The sequence below is a fragment of the Colobus angolensis genome, unplaced genomic scaffold, assembly GCF_000951035.1.
Source record: "Colobus angolensis palliatus isolate OR3802 unplaced genomic scaffold, Cang.pa_1.0 Scaffold82, whole genome shotgun sequence".
NCBI lineage: Eukaryota > Metazoa > Chordata > Mammalia > Primates > Cercopithecidae > Colobus > Colobus angolensis.
Genome location: NW_012122043.1, coordinates 8,265,032 through 8,281,172, shown reverse-complemented (window position 1 = coordinate 8,281,172; position 16,141 = coordinate 8,265,032). Strand labels below are relative to the sequence as shown.

The 16,141-nt window shown below is 38.1% G+C and overlaps 1 protein-coding gene across 1 annotated transcript; it reads right to left on the bottom strand.

The window, feature by feature from the left end:
* Positions 1 to 1,196: 1,196 nt before the first annotated feature.
* LOC105502932 (putative male-specific lethal-3 protein-like 2) lies at positions 1,197 to 4,155 on the bottom strand. Its single transcript, XM_011929629.1, has 2 exons — positions 4,044 to 4,155; positions 1,197 to 3,113 (listed from the first exon to the last, which is right to left on the bottom strand). The coding sequence occupies exon 2, from the start codon at positions 2,955 to 2,957 to the stop codon at positions 1,827 to 1,829; it is 1,131 nt and encodes a 376-aa protein (XP_011785019.1). The 5' UTR covers positions 2,958 to 3,113; positions 4,044 to 4,155; the 3' UTR covers positions 1,197 to 1,826.
* Positions 4,156 to 16,141: the final 11,986 nt, after the last annotated feature.

Genomic DNA, 16,141 nt, shown 5'->3' with positions numbered 1-16,141 from the left:
GAAGGCTGCCAGACTGAGTGTGTTACATAGGAGTATGGTAATATGTGAGGGAAAGAGTAACAATCAAATTAGTAAACAGCAGAAAGATGTCAGGTAGTTTCTATTAACAGCAGGGATTTGCTGCATATGTTAACATCAGATTTAAAGGTAATCCTAGTACAAGACCAAAAGATGCTTTGACTAATTTAGTGGAGGCCTGTACCTGCTTGGATGCATGAAGCTAAGCCTTCGATATTGGATCAAAGAATAGCTAAAAAAGACTATGAGTTTTTGACGAATGCCATGCCATAGAGGTAATACTTTTAAGAGCATCACTGTCCATTAAAAATATAATGTGAGACACATTGGTCATTTTAAGTTTTTAAAATATTAACATTTTTTAAAAGTAAAAAGAAATAGGTGAAGGTATTTTTAAAACATTTTATTTAACCCAATGTATCTAAAATATCGTCAGTTCAACATTTAACCAATGCTGAAAATTAACGAGATATGTTACATTTATTTTTACATACTAAGTCTTCAAACTCCAGTGCTCTAACCTCACACTTAGGAGCACATCTCAATTTGGACTAGCACAGTTCAAGTTCTTGGCCTTGTGACATAGCTTATCCTTTCATCGACATGAAAGAGATTATGATAATCTAGGAAGAATGCATCTGGACACTTACAGGTTTGTAATTAACTAACCAAAAATACATCCAGCTTTGTCTTTGTACTTCAGATATTGTGGGTGGCACGTCATTCTCTCACAGTATTATCACTTTCCTATTTGATGCTACTGAAGCCACAATGGGAAGATATGCCTCTGTGGGCTTTCTGTTAGGATCACAGAAAGTGACATCTTTTCTTTTTTCTCTCATGTAGCAATTTGTGGGCTAGCACCTAAGGAATTTCTGACTCTAAAGGCTAAAGCTTATGTGCTCTAAAATTTACATTAAAATGTCAGCATAGATAGTGTGCAATAAATATGTGGGTTAGTTTTAATTTCTACCTTTGGGGCTGTCAGGTGCCACAATGAGGAATACTTACTTTTTCGGGGGGAGCCAGTGTATATAATATACATTTCCCTAAGTAATCATTCATTTTTGTCAAGACTTTCAAATTTACTGGTTTAAATGAATATATAGTATTCTCTTATATTCCAATTGTCATTGTATCTGTAGTTATGGCTCCGGTTTTTTTTTTTTTTTTTTTCCCAAACAAGACAGGCTTTATTTAGATAACCAAAAAGAACATTTTACAGAAAGGGAACCATAACATTACACAAAAAAGTATAGCTGTAAAATTGAAAACAAGAAAAGCAATGCTTTCTTTAGTTCACCAAAAATAATGTTTCACAGAGAGGGAACCGTTAGAAGCAAATTATAGTTGCAAATTTTCTTTTGCTATCAATATGGATTCCCTCTAAAATACTTCAAGACTACTTTGCGATTTTCAAGTACAAACTAAACCTTGTTGGACAGAGTTGCTCAGCATCATCAAGAGAATGAAACCAATTTGCAAAAACAACTTTGTTTAATGCTAATAACGAAACAATGTGGTTCTTGCTAACTAACCGCAATGTCTACTGAAATGGCCTAACCTATGTATACTTCCATGAACATTTCACTGTGAACACAGTTGCTTTTTTCCTGCCATCACAGATGGCCTACAACGTAGCAAGTGTCATGTCAGAACACTTTCAGGCACCTAGGAAATAATTCTAAACAGAGTAACTACAGTATATGGGGAACTCAAACAGGGCCACCTCTGTCAAAGCCCCCAGGTGGGCAGTGTTTTGTGCTCTGGGTAAAGACCCACCACCTTGTTAGTTGTTTACCTGGAACTCAGAACGCCATGCTAGATGGAGCAGTTGTTCTTACAGAACCATCAACGCTTTTATAGACTGCCTGGGAGTTCCTGGTGCTGTAATGCACCTCAGAGGCAGCGACATAAGCCGACTCTGGGAAGAAGTCATCGTGGTATTCTGCTAAAAACCTCACAAAGAGATCAAAGTGTTTCAATAAAGCCTTCAGATTCTTCTCAGTAAAGGACATTTTTCCAAGAATTTCTGGAAGTTTTACAAACAATCGCAGCAAATGCTGCGCCCCGTAAATGTAAGAGGGTGGAGGCGCCTGGTCACCTGGTGGGTAATTGTCAGGCACGAGCTTCCAGGAGAGGACCTCATTTATTTCATTAGTTCTTCTCCCTTCAAAGCCAGCAAACGCAGCACTCCCTTCTATTCCCTGACTCTGGTTAGGAGTCAGAGGAATAGGTGAAGATGATCGGCTATGCACAGGTGTCTTCTTTTCCAGGTGCAGGAACAGCTTGGGCATGCTGGTGGACATGTCCTGCTGCCAGCGCTTGGGCTGAGGTGAGGTGCTGCTCTTAGAAAGCCTGTCACAGTTGGCGGTGTGGGACGAAGACCGCCTCAGAGACTGCACTGCTTCCGGCTCGGCTTTGCGCCTTTTGGGGGTGGCTGGTTCACCAGTGGTTGACGGACTCTCTGTAGACTGCGGCCTGGATGGATTCAACAAACGTGGGCTGGGAGAGAGCTTCTCCTGGCTCCTGCTAGTATTTGTGGCACTTTCCTTAATTGCAAGTAAAACCTTAGATGCAGTCACCTTTTTATACTGAGCTTGTTCATAGGGATAGAGTAAAACCAACGGGAGAGTGTAATCAAAAGTTATTCTTAATCCATCCACCATCTCCTTACAAAGGTCAACATTCTTTTCTGCTGGGATATAAGGCACATTCATGTTGGCATGTGGCACAGCATGATGGTGACGAGGCCTCTCATTGGCTGAAAAGGCTGCATTGATAGCAAAATGCCTCACATAGGATTCCAAAATCTTTATGATGTTGGTGTGGCATGGAAGTTTCACTAACCGTTTCCTCCGATTAATGTAGTAACAATCATCCTCCAGCTGCCTCTTCAAAACTTCAGGGATTTCTAGAGTTACTGTTCTTTCTTCCATTTCCCTTTTTGTTTGAAGCTCCGGTTCTTCTTTCACTTCAGTCTTTTCTTCAGTATCACTTTCTTCACTTATTTTTTCATCCTTGTCTTCAGTACTGTCAGGAGGAACTGCTTAATGAGTTTTCATCCGTTTCATCGCTTTCTTTGATGGAAAAGCCTTTTAAAAAAAGACAGAGTCAGCACCAGGCAACCTGGAGGGGCTGCTTCTTTCTCTCTTGCTCCTCAGGTGAGCTACACATTTTCTTGCCAATTTATGCTGTAATCTACGATTTTCTTTTCTTTCTTTTTTTTTTTTTTTTTGTGACAGCATTTCCACACTGACCTCCACCTCCCGGAGTTCAAGCAATTTTCCTGCCTCAGCCTCCAGAGCAGCTGGGATTATAGGCGCCCACCACCATGCCCTGCTAATTGTTTTGTATTTTTAGCAGAGACGGGGTTTCGCCATGTTGGCCAGGCAGGTCTTGAACTCCTGACCTCAAGTGATCTGCCCACCTTGGCCTCTCAAAGTGCTGGGATTACAGGAGTGAGCCACCGTGCCCTGCCCCTAATCTACGATTTTCTTTTCATTTCTTCTTTTTTTTTTTGAGACAGAGTCTCACCCTGCCAACCAGGCTGGAGTGCAATGGCGTGATTTTGGCTCACTGCAACCTCCGCCTCCCGGGTTCAAACGATTCTCCTGCCTCAGCCTCCCGAGTAGCTGGGATTACAGGCGTTCGCCACCACGCCCAGCTATTTTTTTGTTGGCCAGGCTGGTCTCCAACTTCTGACTTCGTGATCCGCCCGACTCGGCCTCCCAAAGTGCTCGGATTACAGGCGAGAGCCACAGCGCCCGGCCAATCTACCATTTTCATTGGGCTCACAAAGCACACGATCTTCGGCTACCCATGTATCCCAACTTCCGTTCCAGCCATTACAGTGGCTCTGGTATTCTGGGATCTCGCTGCCTTTTTCGCCTTTCCCTACAATAACATTAACAATCTAGGTCGGACGGCGTCCGACGGGAGCGTTCCACGGGAGCCCCCCACGGGAACCCACGCGGCACCGGGCCGCAGAGCAGGAGAGATTTAACGCGAAGAGAGAAACCCACCGTGGTTAAGAGGCCTCCCCCGCCGGCGGCTTGCGTTTGCGTCCCGGGCGCACACGTAGCGCTGGCTGCGCGACAGGGCGCGCGCGACGCTCCGGACGGCGCATGCGCGGTCCGGCAAGCCGGGCGGAAGTCCCGTTTAATTTCTAATGCTATTTATTTATGTATCCCTTGTCTCTCTTTTCTTAATTATATTGTTGAACTTTATCTGTTTTACTGGTTTTTTAAAGGAACCAGCGCTTAATGTTTCTTTATCTACCCTACACGTTTTTGTTTTTATGTTCCTTAATTTCTTGACTGTATTCTTTTCTTCCTTTTAACTTAGGTTAAACTATTCTAAAATCATTTCTTGAATTGAAAGCATGATGAATTTACTTCCACTTACTTTTGTTTGCTAATAAATGCATTTAAGGCTATCTATTCTTTGAGTACCAGTTAGTGATTTTCCTTTTGTTTCCTTCTTGGATACAAGCATTATTTAGAAGTTTTTATTACTATTTCTACTTGCAAAGATAAATTTAATATTATTCCCTACTTTAAAAATCCTAAATATAATACGAAGAGATATTGAATATTAAATAATCAAAATTTGTAGTCCTAACATTTTGCTTAATGATAAATACTAGAAGCATTTCATTTGTCCAGAAAAAAATCATTTTATATTTCATTTTAAAATTAAATATGCAATACATACAAAACCTTTTGTGGCATGCATAACATATAATGAATAACAATAAAATATCACTCATGTTGGTATTTGAGTTCTTATGCTCTTGCCAACACTTAGTATTGTGTTTTTGCAAATATTCCCAGTGCAAAATTGAAGTAAAATTTGTATTTTTCTCCTTTATGATAGGCATTTTTGGTGTCTTATTTAAGAAATCCTTTTATGTTCCATGGTAATAAAACTTACCTCTCACATTTAAACTTTTAATCCACTGGAACTGATTTTTGTATTTGCTTTAACATAGAAGGCCAATTCTTTCTCTTTTCCTTAGTGTGGATAACAAATTGTCTCAGTAACATTTATTGAATAATTTATCCTTTCCTCACTGTTCTATAATGCCACCCCAAACTGTCTCTTCTATGTGTACATTGGCCTGTCTCTAGATTCTATATTGTATTTCACTAGTCTTTTTTTTTCTACCTTTGCACCTAATCACAGTGTTATAGTAACTAGCTGCATAACTCTTCTCACCTTGTTCGTTTTCCTTAGCTGTGTTATGGCCATTGTTGACCTTTGATTTTTCCATATACATTTTATTACCAGCTTGTTAGTTTTACCAAAACTCTTGGCATTTTGATTAGAATTCCTTTGAATCTATAGACCAATTAGGGGGAATAATTGATGTCTTTATGATGTTGGGTCTTCTAATCCATTAACATGGAATATCTCTCCTGTAATTTAGGTCTTCTTTAATATCTTTCAAAAGATGGAATAAATTATATTTTTCTTTATAGTTATAATTTTAGCAGTATACATTTTATGAATTATAATTTCATCAGATACTCACATTTTGTTGGATTTTTAGGAGTCTTGTAAATTATGTTGATTTAAACTTCCATTTTTCTACTGTTGATGTATGAAAATGAAATTAACATTTTAAAATTAGAATTTTATGAAATAATTACAGATTCACATGTAGTTGTAAGCAATAATTCAAGATACCTCTTTTATACTTTAAATAGTTTCCCTGAAGGTAACGTTTTGCTTGTGTTGTCTTTATTTTGCTCTTCTTAATGTTTTGAGCTAGAAGTGTAAGTTATTGATTTATAGCATTTAGTGCTATAAATTTCCCTCACATAATTGTTTTAGCTGCATCCCACATATTTTGATTATGTTTTCATTTTCATTCAATTCTATGTATTTTTAAAAGTTTCCTTTTATACTTTGTTGATCCATGGCTTATTCAGAAGTATGTTGTTCAATTTCTACATGTTTAGAGATTTTCTTGTCTTCCTGTTATTGATTTCTAGTTTGATTCTATTATCATCAAAAGACATAATCTATATTATTTCAATACTTTTAAACTTGTTGAGACTTGTTTTATGGCCCAGAATACTGTCTGTTTTGGTGTACGTTCCATGGGTGCTTGAAAAAATGCATATCCTACTCTTCTTGGGTGGAGTAAAGACTCCACAAGTCATTGAATGCTGTCAGTGGTATCCTCTGACTGAGATATTATTTGGCAAATAAAAATGAAGAGTGTCAATGTCTTGTCCTATATATAGTAGCAACATGGTTCTCCAAATAATACAGATGAAGAAGATTCAGTTGAATATTTGCTTCTGTTGTAAAAAATGTATAATCAATCACAAAGTAAACAACTGAAATATTGAGAAATATAGTTATATTTGAAAGTTAAATGAGATCTTTCTTAATCTTTAAAAAAGTGAGATCAAAGTGAAAGGAATTACTCAAGAAACTTACATAATTTAAAAATAACCCTCAATGTTTCATCTTTGTTGCAGACATGTAAGGATAGGATTCAGGATAATGATTTGGAAACACGTTATGCTAATTTAGGTTTTATTAAGAATTATATGGTGACTACATTCAAATATCTGTATAATCATGTGAGATTAGATCAGGCTGGGCAAATTAACCTCAGCATTAACCCACATTTCTAGGAGGAATTAGTTGAGCTACTAACCAATGACTTAGAGGTCAAACTTGACTTAATCTAATTATAAAAACTTTTTGTTCTAGTTAAGACTTTCATATCTACTGTGTAGTATAAGTAGTTTATTATAGCACTTTTGGCTACACATTCAGGTGGAAAGTGTTCAGAGCAATAATTCAGTTATTGCAAAATATTGCTCATATATAAAAGAACAGATTTGAGACTTGAGAGACATGAAATGCAGGGATCTCACTGTTTTATTAATGAAAGTTATTTTAAGACATTTAATACTATTTGCAACCTACATACTAGAAATAACTAGAACAGTTTTGTAATATAATGAGAAGTTTTTATCATGAAAATTAAATATTGAAATAATGTACTTTTGGATTGCTGGTTCAAATCCACTGTACAACTTTGAAACAACTGCCCAGTGACCTACAGTATAACTTATCTATGTCCTCTTGGGTTCTGAGTTCTTTTCCAGGCTGTTCTCTGTGCCTGTCACCTGGTAAAGGATATGGCTCCAAGGTCTTTCTATTACAAATGCTTAGCATTTGGTAATATTTCAAGCCTGTGCCGTTGTTATTACTCCATACTATGTCCTAAGTAATTTGCACAAATATAAAGCTTCCTAATATTTTCCACTTTATCCCTCTATAATTTGCCTTGTCATCTTATTCTTCCTTCAATTAAAATTATTTCCCCTTTTTCTTATCTTCACATAAATGTGATCTACCATTACTAAACACTAACTCTAAATTCTTATGTTTATTAGTACTTCAAATTTTTGGTTCTAGTATTTATTAGTACTTCGTTCATTTTTCTGTATCTTTCATACAGAATGGCTTTTAATTTTCTTTCATGATGTTTTTATAGCAGCTGAGCTTAAATATTTACGTTCATGATCATTTCAATATTGTAAGGGGGTCAGGAAAGTCTTTCCAAGAATGACATCAAAGGCAAGAAATAGAAAATATGTTTAAAACTGTGAATACATAGAAAAGAAACATTTCTTTATGACAAAATAAGACACATTTAATAACCAACAAAATGGAAAAAAATAGTTACATTCTATATTACAAAGGTTTAATAAGAAGAACATATAAATAAGAATATGAAAACTCCAAAAAGAGAAAGGACAAAGTTCATAAATTGGCATTATTAAAAGAAAAACTTCAACTGAATTAAATTTAATGGAGTTTAATTGAGCAATGAACCATTCATTAATTGGGTAGCTCCCAGAATCACAGCAGATTCAGAGACTCCAGCACAGCCACATGGTGGAAGATTTATAGACCAAAAAAGGGAAGTGAGGTAGAGAAACAACTGTATTGGTTACAGCTCAGCACTTGCTTTCTGTGAACACACTCTGAACACTCAGAAGTGTATGAGTGATTGAAGTATGGCTGCTGGGATTGGCCAAGACTCAATTATTGTTACAGTCACATACTCCTAAGTTAGGTTTTCAGTCTCGTCTGCCTATTAAGTTAAGTTGCAGTTTGTCCACAAGGACTCAAATATGGAAGTACGGAGTCCTTCTTGGGCAATATTTAGTTTGATTTAAAAGCATCAACCAACATGGAATATAATGACTCATAAATGTGTGAAATTTTCTGCCCCCCAAACTAAATTAAAATCCATGAATCATCATTTGAAGTCTATCAAATTAGTAACACAAAGAACAATAACAAATATCAGTGAGGGTGTGAAGTGAATATTTTCTTATATTTTGCATTAATTTGCATAATGTTTCCAGAGGTCAATTCAGTGCTATGTGTGAGGATCCTTTAAAACATATCTGTTCTTTGATTTAACGAAGTCTACTTCTTGAAATGTATTCACGGTAATTGTGGATGTTGACGAGGATTTAGCTGGAGGACATTTAGTGAAACACTGTTGATAATATCCAATACTACAAGGATGGCTGAGTAAATGGTGATAGATACTGATTTGTGTTCCATTAACATGCTTTTGAAGAACCGTATTTATTGGCATCTAAAATGTATTTAAAATTTTTAGTACAAAAGTAGATTCCAAACATATGTATTACATACATGCATTTAAAAAATATACATTGTTTTGAAAATTTGAGTGTGTATATATTAAAATATTTCCAGGGTTATCTCTGGATAATGGTGTGATGGGTTATTTCTAATGATAGTTGTCCTTAGTTGCATTTTCTAGAATGAGCATGCATTATGCAGTCACGAGAGTGCATTTCTTACATAACTAAAAAACACGGAAGACCAATCATGTGTTTTTCACCTTGGCTCGACAAAATTAGAGCCCTTTTAGCCAAATAAGACACACACAGCTCCAAACCTTCTAAAACTGCTGGTGTACAGTTGGAGGGTGTTTTATCATCATTATCCCTCGCCTCCCAGCTCTTACCACGGCTCTCTTTGGTGATGTTCCTGCCCTAGTTTCATGTGGTGGGGAATTGCTTTTTATTCCTCACCTTAGGCTTTTTGCAATACAGGTACACTTTTAGGGTCATGATTAATGTATTTTAATGGGCTATCCATCTTAAAAATCAATGAAAAGAATTTACATTAAAAATAGAAGGCAATTAGACTGATTTGCATGACCTATTTTTAATCAACCCATTATTTATGGATCTGAAAACTCTCAGAACATCTTTCTTTGGAACATTCAAGGATCGGTCCTCTGTTATGATGTGTGAATAATTTTAAAACAGGAGGCATGAGGTTAACTGATAACTTGGAAATCTTTTTAAATTACCCACCTTAGAAATGTTCCAGGAGGCCCCGTTCCTCTTTCATCAGCCCTTTGCCATTCCTTTTACCTCCCATGGTTTACTGGGATAAGTTTGACAGGTACAGAAGACACTGTGTTCTGTTTCTTGAAAAGTTTTGGGGCATCCTTACTTAGAATTAGCTTTTAAGTCAATAGTGTTACATCTTCTCTCAGCTATCTTTGTCCCTTTATATTCAACTATTTTCACCATTGCGTCTAATGTTATTTCTTGCAAGAAATAAGAATTATTTATGTCACTCTCATTTATCAAAATTATTTCTTAACATTATTATAAAATGCACAGAATTTAGGCTGTTTAGAAATTCTTGCTCTCTTGACTTCTGTATTTAAACTTTTAGCTTATACCCCAGATTTTTTTGTATTGCTGAAGGGGATATGTATTTTAGAACTCTTGATGAATTTTCCTAATTTTATAGTTTTGGAAGTACTTGACAGAAAACAAGTAACGACTGACATTTCCATTCCTACTCATTTCTCTTGTTTCTAAGTAGTATTTTTACCACATTCTTGGATTTAGTATGAAAATGATGCTCTCCATTTGCAGCCACTCCTCTGAAATTAATATAATTTGCTAGTGTCCTGCAGAGAAGTTACAGAAACCAATTATAATGGTTAATATTGAGTGTCATCTTGATTGGATTGAAGGATGCAAAGTACTGTGTCTGGGTGTGTCTGTGAGGGTGTTGCCAAAGGAAACTAACAACTGAGTCAGTGGACTGGGAGAAGCAGACCCACCCTCAGTCTCGGTGGGCACCACCTAATCAGCTGCCAGCGCGGCCAGAGTAAAGCAGGCAGAAGAATGTGGAAGGACTTGACTGGTTTAGTCTTCCAGCCTACGTTTTGCTCCCATGCTGGATGCTTCCTTCCCTCGAACACTGGACTCCAAGTTCTTCAGTTTTGGGACTCTTGGACCTTTGATCACAGACTGAAAGCTGCACTGTCTGTCAGTTTTCCCACTTTTGAGGTTTTGGAACTTGGTCTGGCTTCCTTACTCCTCAGCTCGCACACAGCCTATTGTGGGACTTGTCCTTGTGATTGTGTGAGTCAATACTCCTTAATAAACTCATGTATCCTACTAGTTCTGTCTCTCTAGAGAACCCTAATATACCAATGAACAACAGCTCCTGTCCCAGGAGCAATGAGTAGTGGTTTGCTGTAAGTACCATTGAGTTTGATAGTCTCTGAAGGAACCATGGCCCTTTTCTAGTCAGGAGAGTCCTGGAGTGTAAGTTAGTATACTTGAGAATATGCTCTTGTAAACTAAGACTAAGCCAATGCCAATCATGAAGCGGCGATGGTCATAGCTTTTCCCTTCCCGCTAATGTTTACTGCAGGCTTACAGTTCACCAGGCCGGCATATCATGTATATCATGTTGCTTCATCCCCATCACAATTCTGTGAGGTCAACGCTTTTTATCCACATTTTACAGGATGGAGACTGAGGCTGGGGGAAGTGGGGTGGTGGAGAGGTAGCTTGTCCAGGGTCACCAAATAACTAGTGCAGCTGGAATTTGAAACCAAATAGAATAAGAAAGTTGGCCAAAGATCTGGCAGGACTCTTCTTCTTGGCAGGCCCTGAGTCATCTTTTTAATAGATTGCATTTATTATTTTTATTTAATTTTAATTTTTATTTTTATTTTTTGAGACGGAGTCTCGCTCTGTCACCCAGGCTGGGGTGCAGTGGCATGATCTCAGCTCACTGCAAGCTCCGTCTCCCAGGTTTACGCCATTCTCCTGCCTCAGCCTCCCGAGTAGCTGGGACTACAGGCGCCCGCCACCGTGCCCGGCTAGTTTTTTGTATTTTTTTTAGTAGAGACGGGGTTTCACTGTGTTAGCCAGGATGGTCTCGATCTCCTGACCTCGTGATCCGCCCGTCTCGGCCTCCCAAACTGCTGGGATTACAGGCTTGAGCCACCGCGCCCGGCCTAATTTTTAAAATTTTTGTTTTACTTTAAGTTCTGGGATATAGAACGTGCAGGTTTGTTACATAGGTACACATGTGCCATGGTGGTTTGCTGCACCTATCAACCTGTCATCTAGGTTTCAAGCCCCACATGCATTAGGTATTTCTCCTAATGCTCTCCCTCCCCTTTCCCCCTACCCCTTGACAGGCCCCAGTGTGTGATGTTCCCTTCCCTGTTTCCATGTGTTCTCATTGTTCAACTCCCACTTATGAGTGAGAACATGAGGTGTTTGGTTTTCTGTTTCTCTGTTAGTTTGCTGAGAATGATGGTTTTCAGCTTTATCCATGTCCCTGCAAAGGACATGAACTCATTCTTTTTTATGGCTGCATAGTATTTCATGGTGTATATGTGCCACATTTTCTTTATCCAATCTATCATTGATGGGCATTTGGGTTGGTTCCAAGTCTTTGCTATTGTACGCAGTGCTGCAATATATTGCCTTTTTTAGAGCAATTTTTGGGTTACAGCAAAAATGAGCAGAAAGTATAGAGATTTTTTCCATAAGGCCCCTGTCCCCACACATGCACAGCCTCCATTGTCAACATCCCCAAGAAGGTACGTTTGTTGCAAGCTATGAACCTACATGACACATCGTTATCACTTGATGTCCATAGTTTACATTAGGGTTGACTAACACAGTTGTACATTCTGTGGGTTTGGACACATTTATAATGACGTGTTTCTACCATCATGGTATCATATAGAGTAGTTTTACTGCCCTAAACATTTTATGTGCTCCACCTATTCATCCTTCCATTCTCTGCAACCCCTGGCAACCAATGAACTCTTTACTTTCTTCATAGGTTTGCCTTCTCCAGAATGTTGCATAAATGGAATCATACAGTATGTAACCTTTTTAGATTGGCTTCTGTCACAACTAATTTCACAGGTAATGTGCATTTAAGTTTCCGCTATATCTTCTCATGGCTTGATAGTTCATTTCTTTTGAGCTCTGAATAATATTGCATTACCTGGATATACCACAGTCTATCCATTCACCTACTGAAGGATATTAAGTTGCTTCCAAGTTTTGACAATTATAAATAAAACTGCTGTAAACCTCTGTGTGCAGGTTTTTGTGTGGGCATAGGTTTTCAGCTCCTTTGGATACATACCAAGGAGTGGAATTCCTGGATTATATCTTAAGAGTATGTTAGTTTTGTAAGAAACTGCCAAACTGTCTTCCAAAGTGACTGTACCATTTTACATGTTCACCAGCAATGAATGAGAGATCCTTTTGCTCCACACTAATTTTTTTCAGCATTGAAAGATTTAGAATTCTAAGAAGCAGCCATTCATCAAATGGTCTTTCAGAACAAAGTTACATCTATTTTCTGTTCAATATATTACTTGAGATTCAGGTATTGCCTGTACTAGTTTCTCAGGCCTCAGCCAGTGAGCAGAGTTTTATTTGTCTCCAAATCCATACAGCAAAGACCCCTTTTTGTGGAAGGAAGGGCATAGAGAGCTTTGTTTCTTGGGATCAGTCTCTGAGGCACCATCTGGTTTACTTCCAGGATGGGAGAGACCTATGATTTGGTATTTTGTTTTCCATATTTTAATTGAAGCTCTTATTGATGAAACAAAATGGGAAAGCATGCTTCAGATTACCAAACAAAAACACTTTATTAAACATAAAGATCAGTTTTCAACAATTCTGGAAATTTCAATCAAGAAAGAGTGGATATTTTCCAAAATGGTGTTGAAAATTGTGTTCGTTGTATACCTTCATGATCTAAGGAGCTGGGTAGTTTGTGCCCCAGACATTCTCTTTCCCTGTGTGCTCCTTGGGTGGTTCCTGTGTCCCTTGACAGCCCCTCAAGTTCCTCCTCTCCAGTATCCTGTGTTCATTCCTGCTCACTTACAGCATGGCCTACAGGACTCGTGCCACACGCCTTAGAGGATGCTGCCTCCTGCACCCTCTTTAGAGCATGGTGCTTCCTGGGGTCCTTTCTGGGCTCTTCTCTTTGAGATGAAGTAAACATCCTCCTCACTCAAATAATTTTTTTAAAGTCCATACTTTATTCAGTTATCCTTAGTTTTTACCTACCGTCCTTTTTCTATCTCTGGATTCCGCATCTAAGATATCACATTAGTTGGGTATCCATTTACTTCTCATGTCTCTTTGTCCTCTTGGCTGTGACAGTTTTTCTGATTTCCCTTGTTTTTGATGATCTTGATAGTTTTGAACAGTGCTGGTTAGATGTTTTGTAGAATATTCCTTAATTAAGATTTGTCTGATGTTTTTCTCACAATTAGACTTGGGTTGTGACCTTTTGAGAGGAGGACCACAGAGGTAAATGGCCATTTTCATCACGTCACATCAAGGGTACACACTATCAACCTAATTAATCACTCACTATTGGTGTAGACTTTGATCACCTGGTTAAGGTAGTGTTTGTCAAGTTCCTCTGCTGTGAAAGTACTTTTTTTCCCCTCGCTTTTCTTACTCTACCCTTTGGAAGGACATTCCTATGCACAGCCTACACCTCAGGAAGTGAGGAGTTATCCTTCACTTTCTTGAAGGTTGGGCATTTACATAAATTCCTTGGAATTCTTCTGCATGGGAGATTTGTCTGTTCAACCCCATTTATTTAGTTAGTTAATCATTTATTTATATCAGTATGGACTCATGGATACTTGTTTCATACTTTGACTTACAGTCCAACTTTATTTGTTGCTCACAGTGTTCCAGTGTTGGCCCCTGGGAGCTCTATCAGTGGGCTCCTGTGTTCCTTTGTCATACCTCCCCATCCACAGGTTTTGTTTTTGAACACTTCCTGACTTTCTGGCACTTCGAGATGTTTAGTCCCATTGTGTATATTTCCTGCCCCAGTCCTAGAATCAATCACTTCTCCAAGGAATTCTGGCTACTTTTATTGGATAATGGTAGTAGAAATCAAGATCTGGGCATTAGATGTGCTTGTTGCTGTTGGGATGTCATTCTTGCAGGGCCTCTCAATCAATAGAGCAATGAAATATATGTGTGTATGTACTGTAGATATGTATATGTATATATATATGAATATCTATATTTATAGATTTTATATATGTAGCCATCTGTTTCTATATTAAGTTAAGCATGAGTCCTTACTGATGTCTCCAATTCTAATCCATTACTACATGGCTCATTCCAACCTCTTCCCTTTGCTGATCTGTAAGTTCCCACCCAATAATAAGAAGCCTGACTTCCAGCACCCATCCTCTCTGCCTACTCAATTGTTCAATTCTGGTATACACATACAGTAGAATAACAATTATTAATCTATACCTCCATAGAAAGAATGTGATCAATGAGAGTACAATGCTGAAGTACAGTTCCTTTTGCCTTTAGTCTTAAAGATGCCACTTATGACCTCGTGCTCACGCCACTGCACTCCAGCCTGGGCGACAGAGCGAGACTCTGTCTCACACACACACACACACACACACACACACACGCAATGCCACTCATTTACAAAGTTATTTAGGTCAGCACTTTCTCCTCCATCCCTTTCAGTGAGGCTCTTTCATACATTTTTAATAGTGGGATTGTTCTGTTATGTCATCTGTTCTATCCAGGTGTTCTCCAACTTCTTAATTTTTTTTCTAATTTTGCATACACTAGGATTCATTCGTTGTGCTCTAAAGTTCTATGGGTTTTAACAAATGCTTGTTGTCATGTATTCATCATTTTAGCATCATACAGAAGAGTGTCATTGCCCTAAATGATTCCCCTTTGTTTCACCTTACTGTTTTCAGCTCCTGCTAAACTCCTGGCATCCACAGATTTTTTTTTTTTTAAACCATCTCTATAGTTTTGTTTATGACTTAACATAAAGAATATTGACTCCCAAATCATGAAAATATAACCTTTTAAAACTGGGGTTTGGAGAGGTTGGTTGTCTCTTTTTCTTCATAGAATGTTATAAGTGACCTGCTTGCATGGTTCTCAGAGTGTACAAGGCAGAGGCTTTTCAGGAAAGCTCAAGCTTTGGTGTTCTTCCTTCATTGGAGCACAGTCATCGCCCACTGGCGATGAGAAGGCCCAGAACATTGGCACGTGTTTCCCAGTGACAGTTTATCTTGCCCATTTTTTCCAAATGAAAGGATTGTCATATGTCAAATGGCCTGCCAAGCCGGATTTCCGGAGGTCTCCTGGCATACGCTCTAACTAATTATCCTAGACACCTGCTCTGTTAGGTATTGCCTCGGGAGATGACAACCATATACCACAAAAGGGACAGTCCTGATTTCAAATAACCTAACTTCCACACGGAGGATGTTTTTGTCTTAACGCTGAAAAATTCTGAATGTGCAGAATAATACTAAAGATCAGAAAGAAAATACTGATGCTCAACATGCTGTATCTTAATATTTAGAAGGTTTGTTTTTTAGTTTTTCTATTTCTTTTAACTTTTTCATAAAAAATATTATCATATCCCATTTTACTTACTATTTCAAGAGCTTATCCCTTTTTATTTATTTAGTCAGGTGTATTTATGTATAATTTATATATAATGGCATTATCTATTTAGTGTATAGCTCTATGAATTTTAACAAATGCATCGAGTCATGTGATCATGCTCATAATTAAGACATGGAATAGGCTGAGGATGGTGGCTCATGGCTGTAATTTCAGCACTTTGGAAGGTGGAGGTGGGCAGATCATTTGAGGTCAGGAGTTCAAGACCAGCCTAGCAAACATGGTGAAACCCCATCTCTACTAAAAATACAAAAATTGGCCAGGTG

Bases quoted from the DNA above. Each gene is read 5' to 3' on its own strand.
- LOC105502932 (XM_011929629.1), bottom strand. From the start codon at position 2,957: ATGGAAGAAAGAACAGTAACTCTAGAAATCCCTGAAGTTTTGAAGAGG.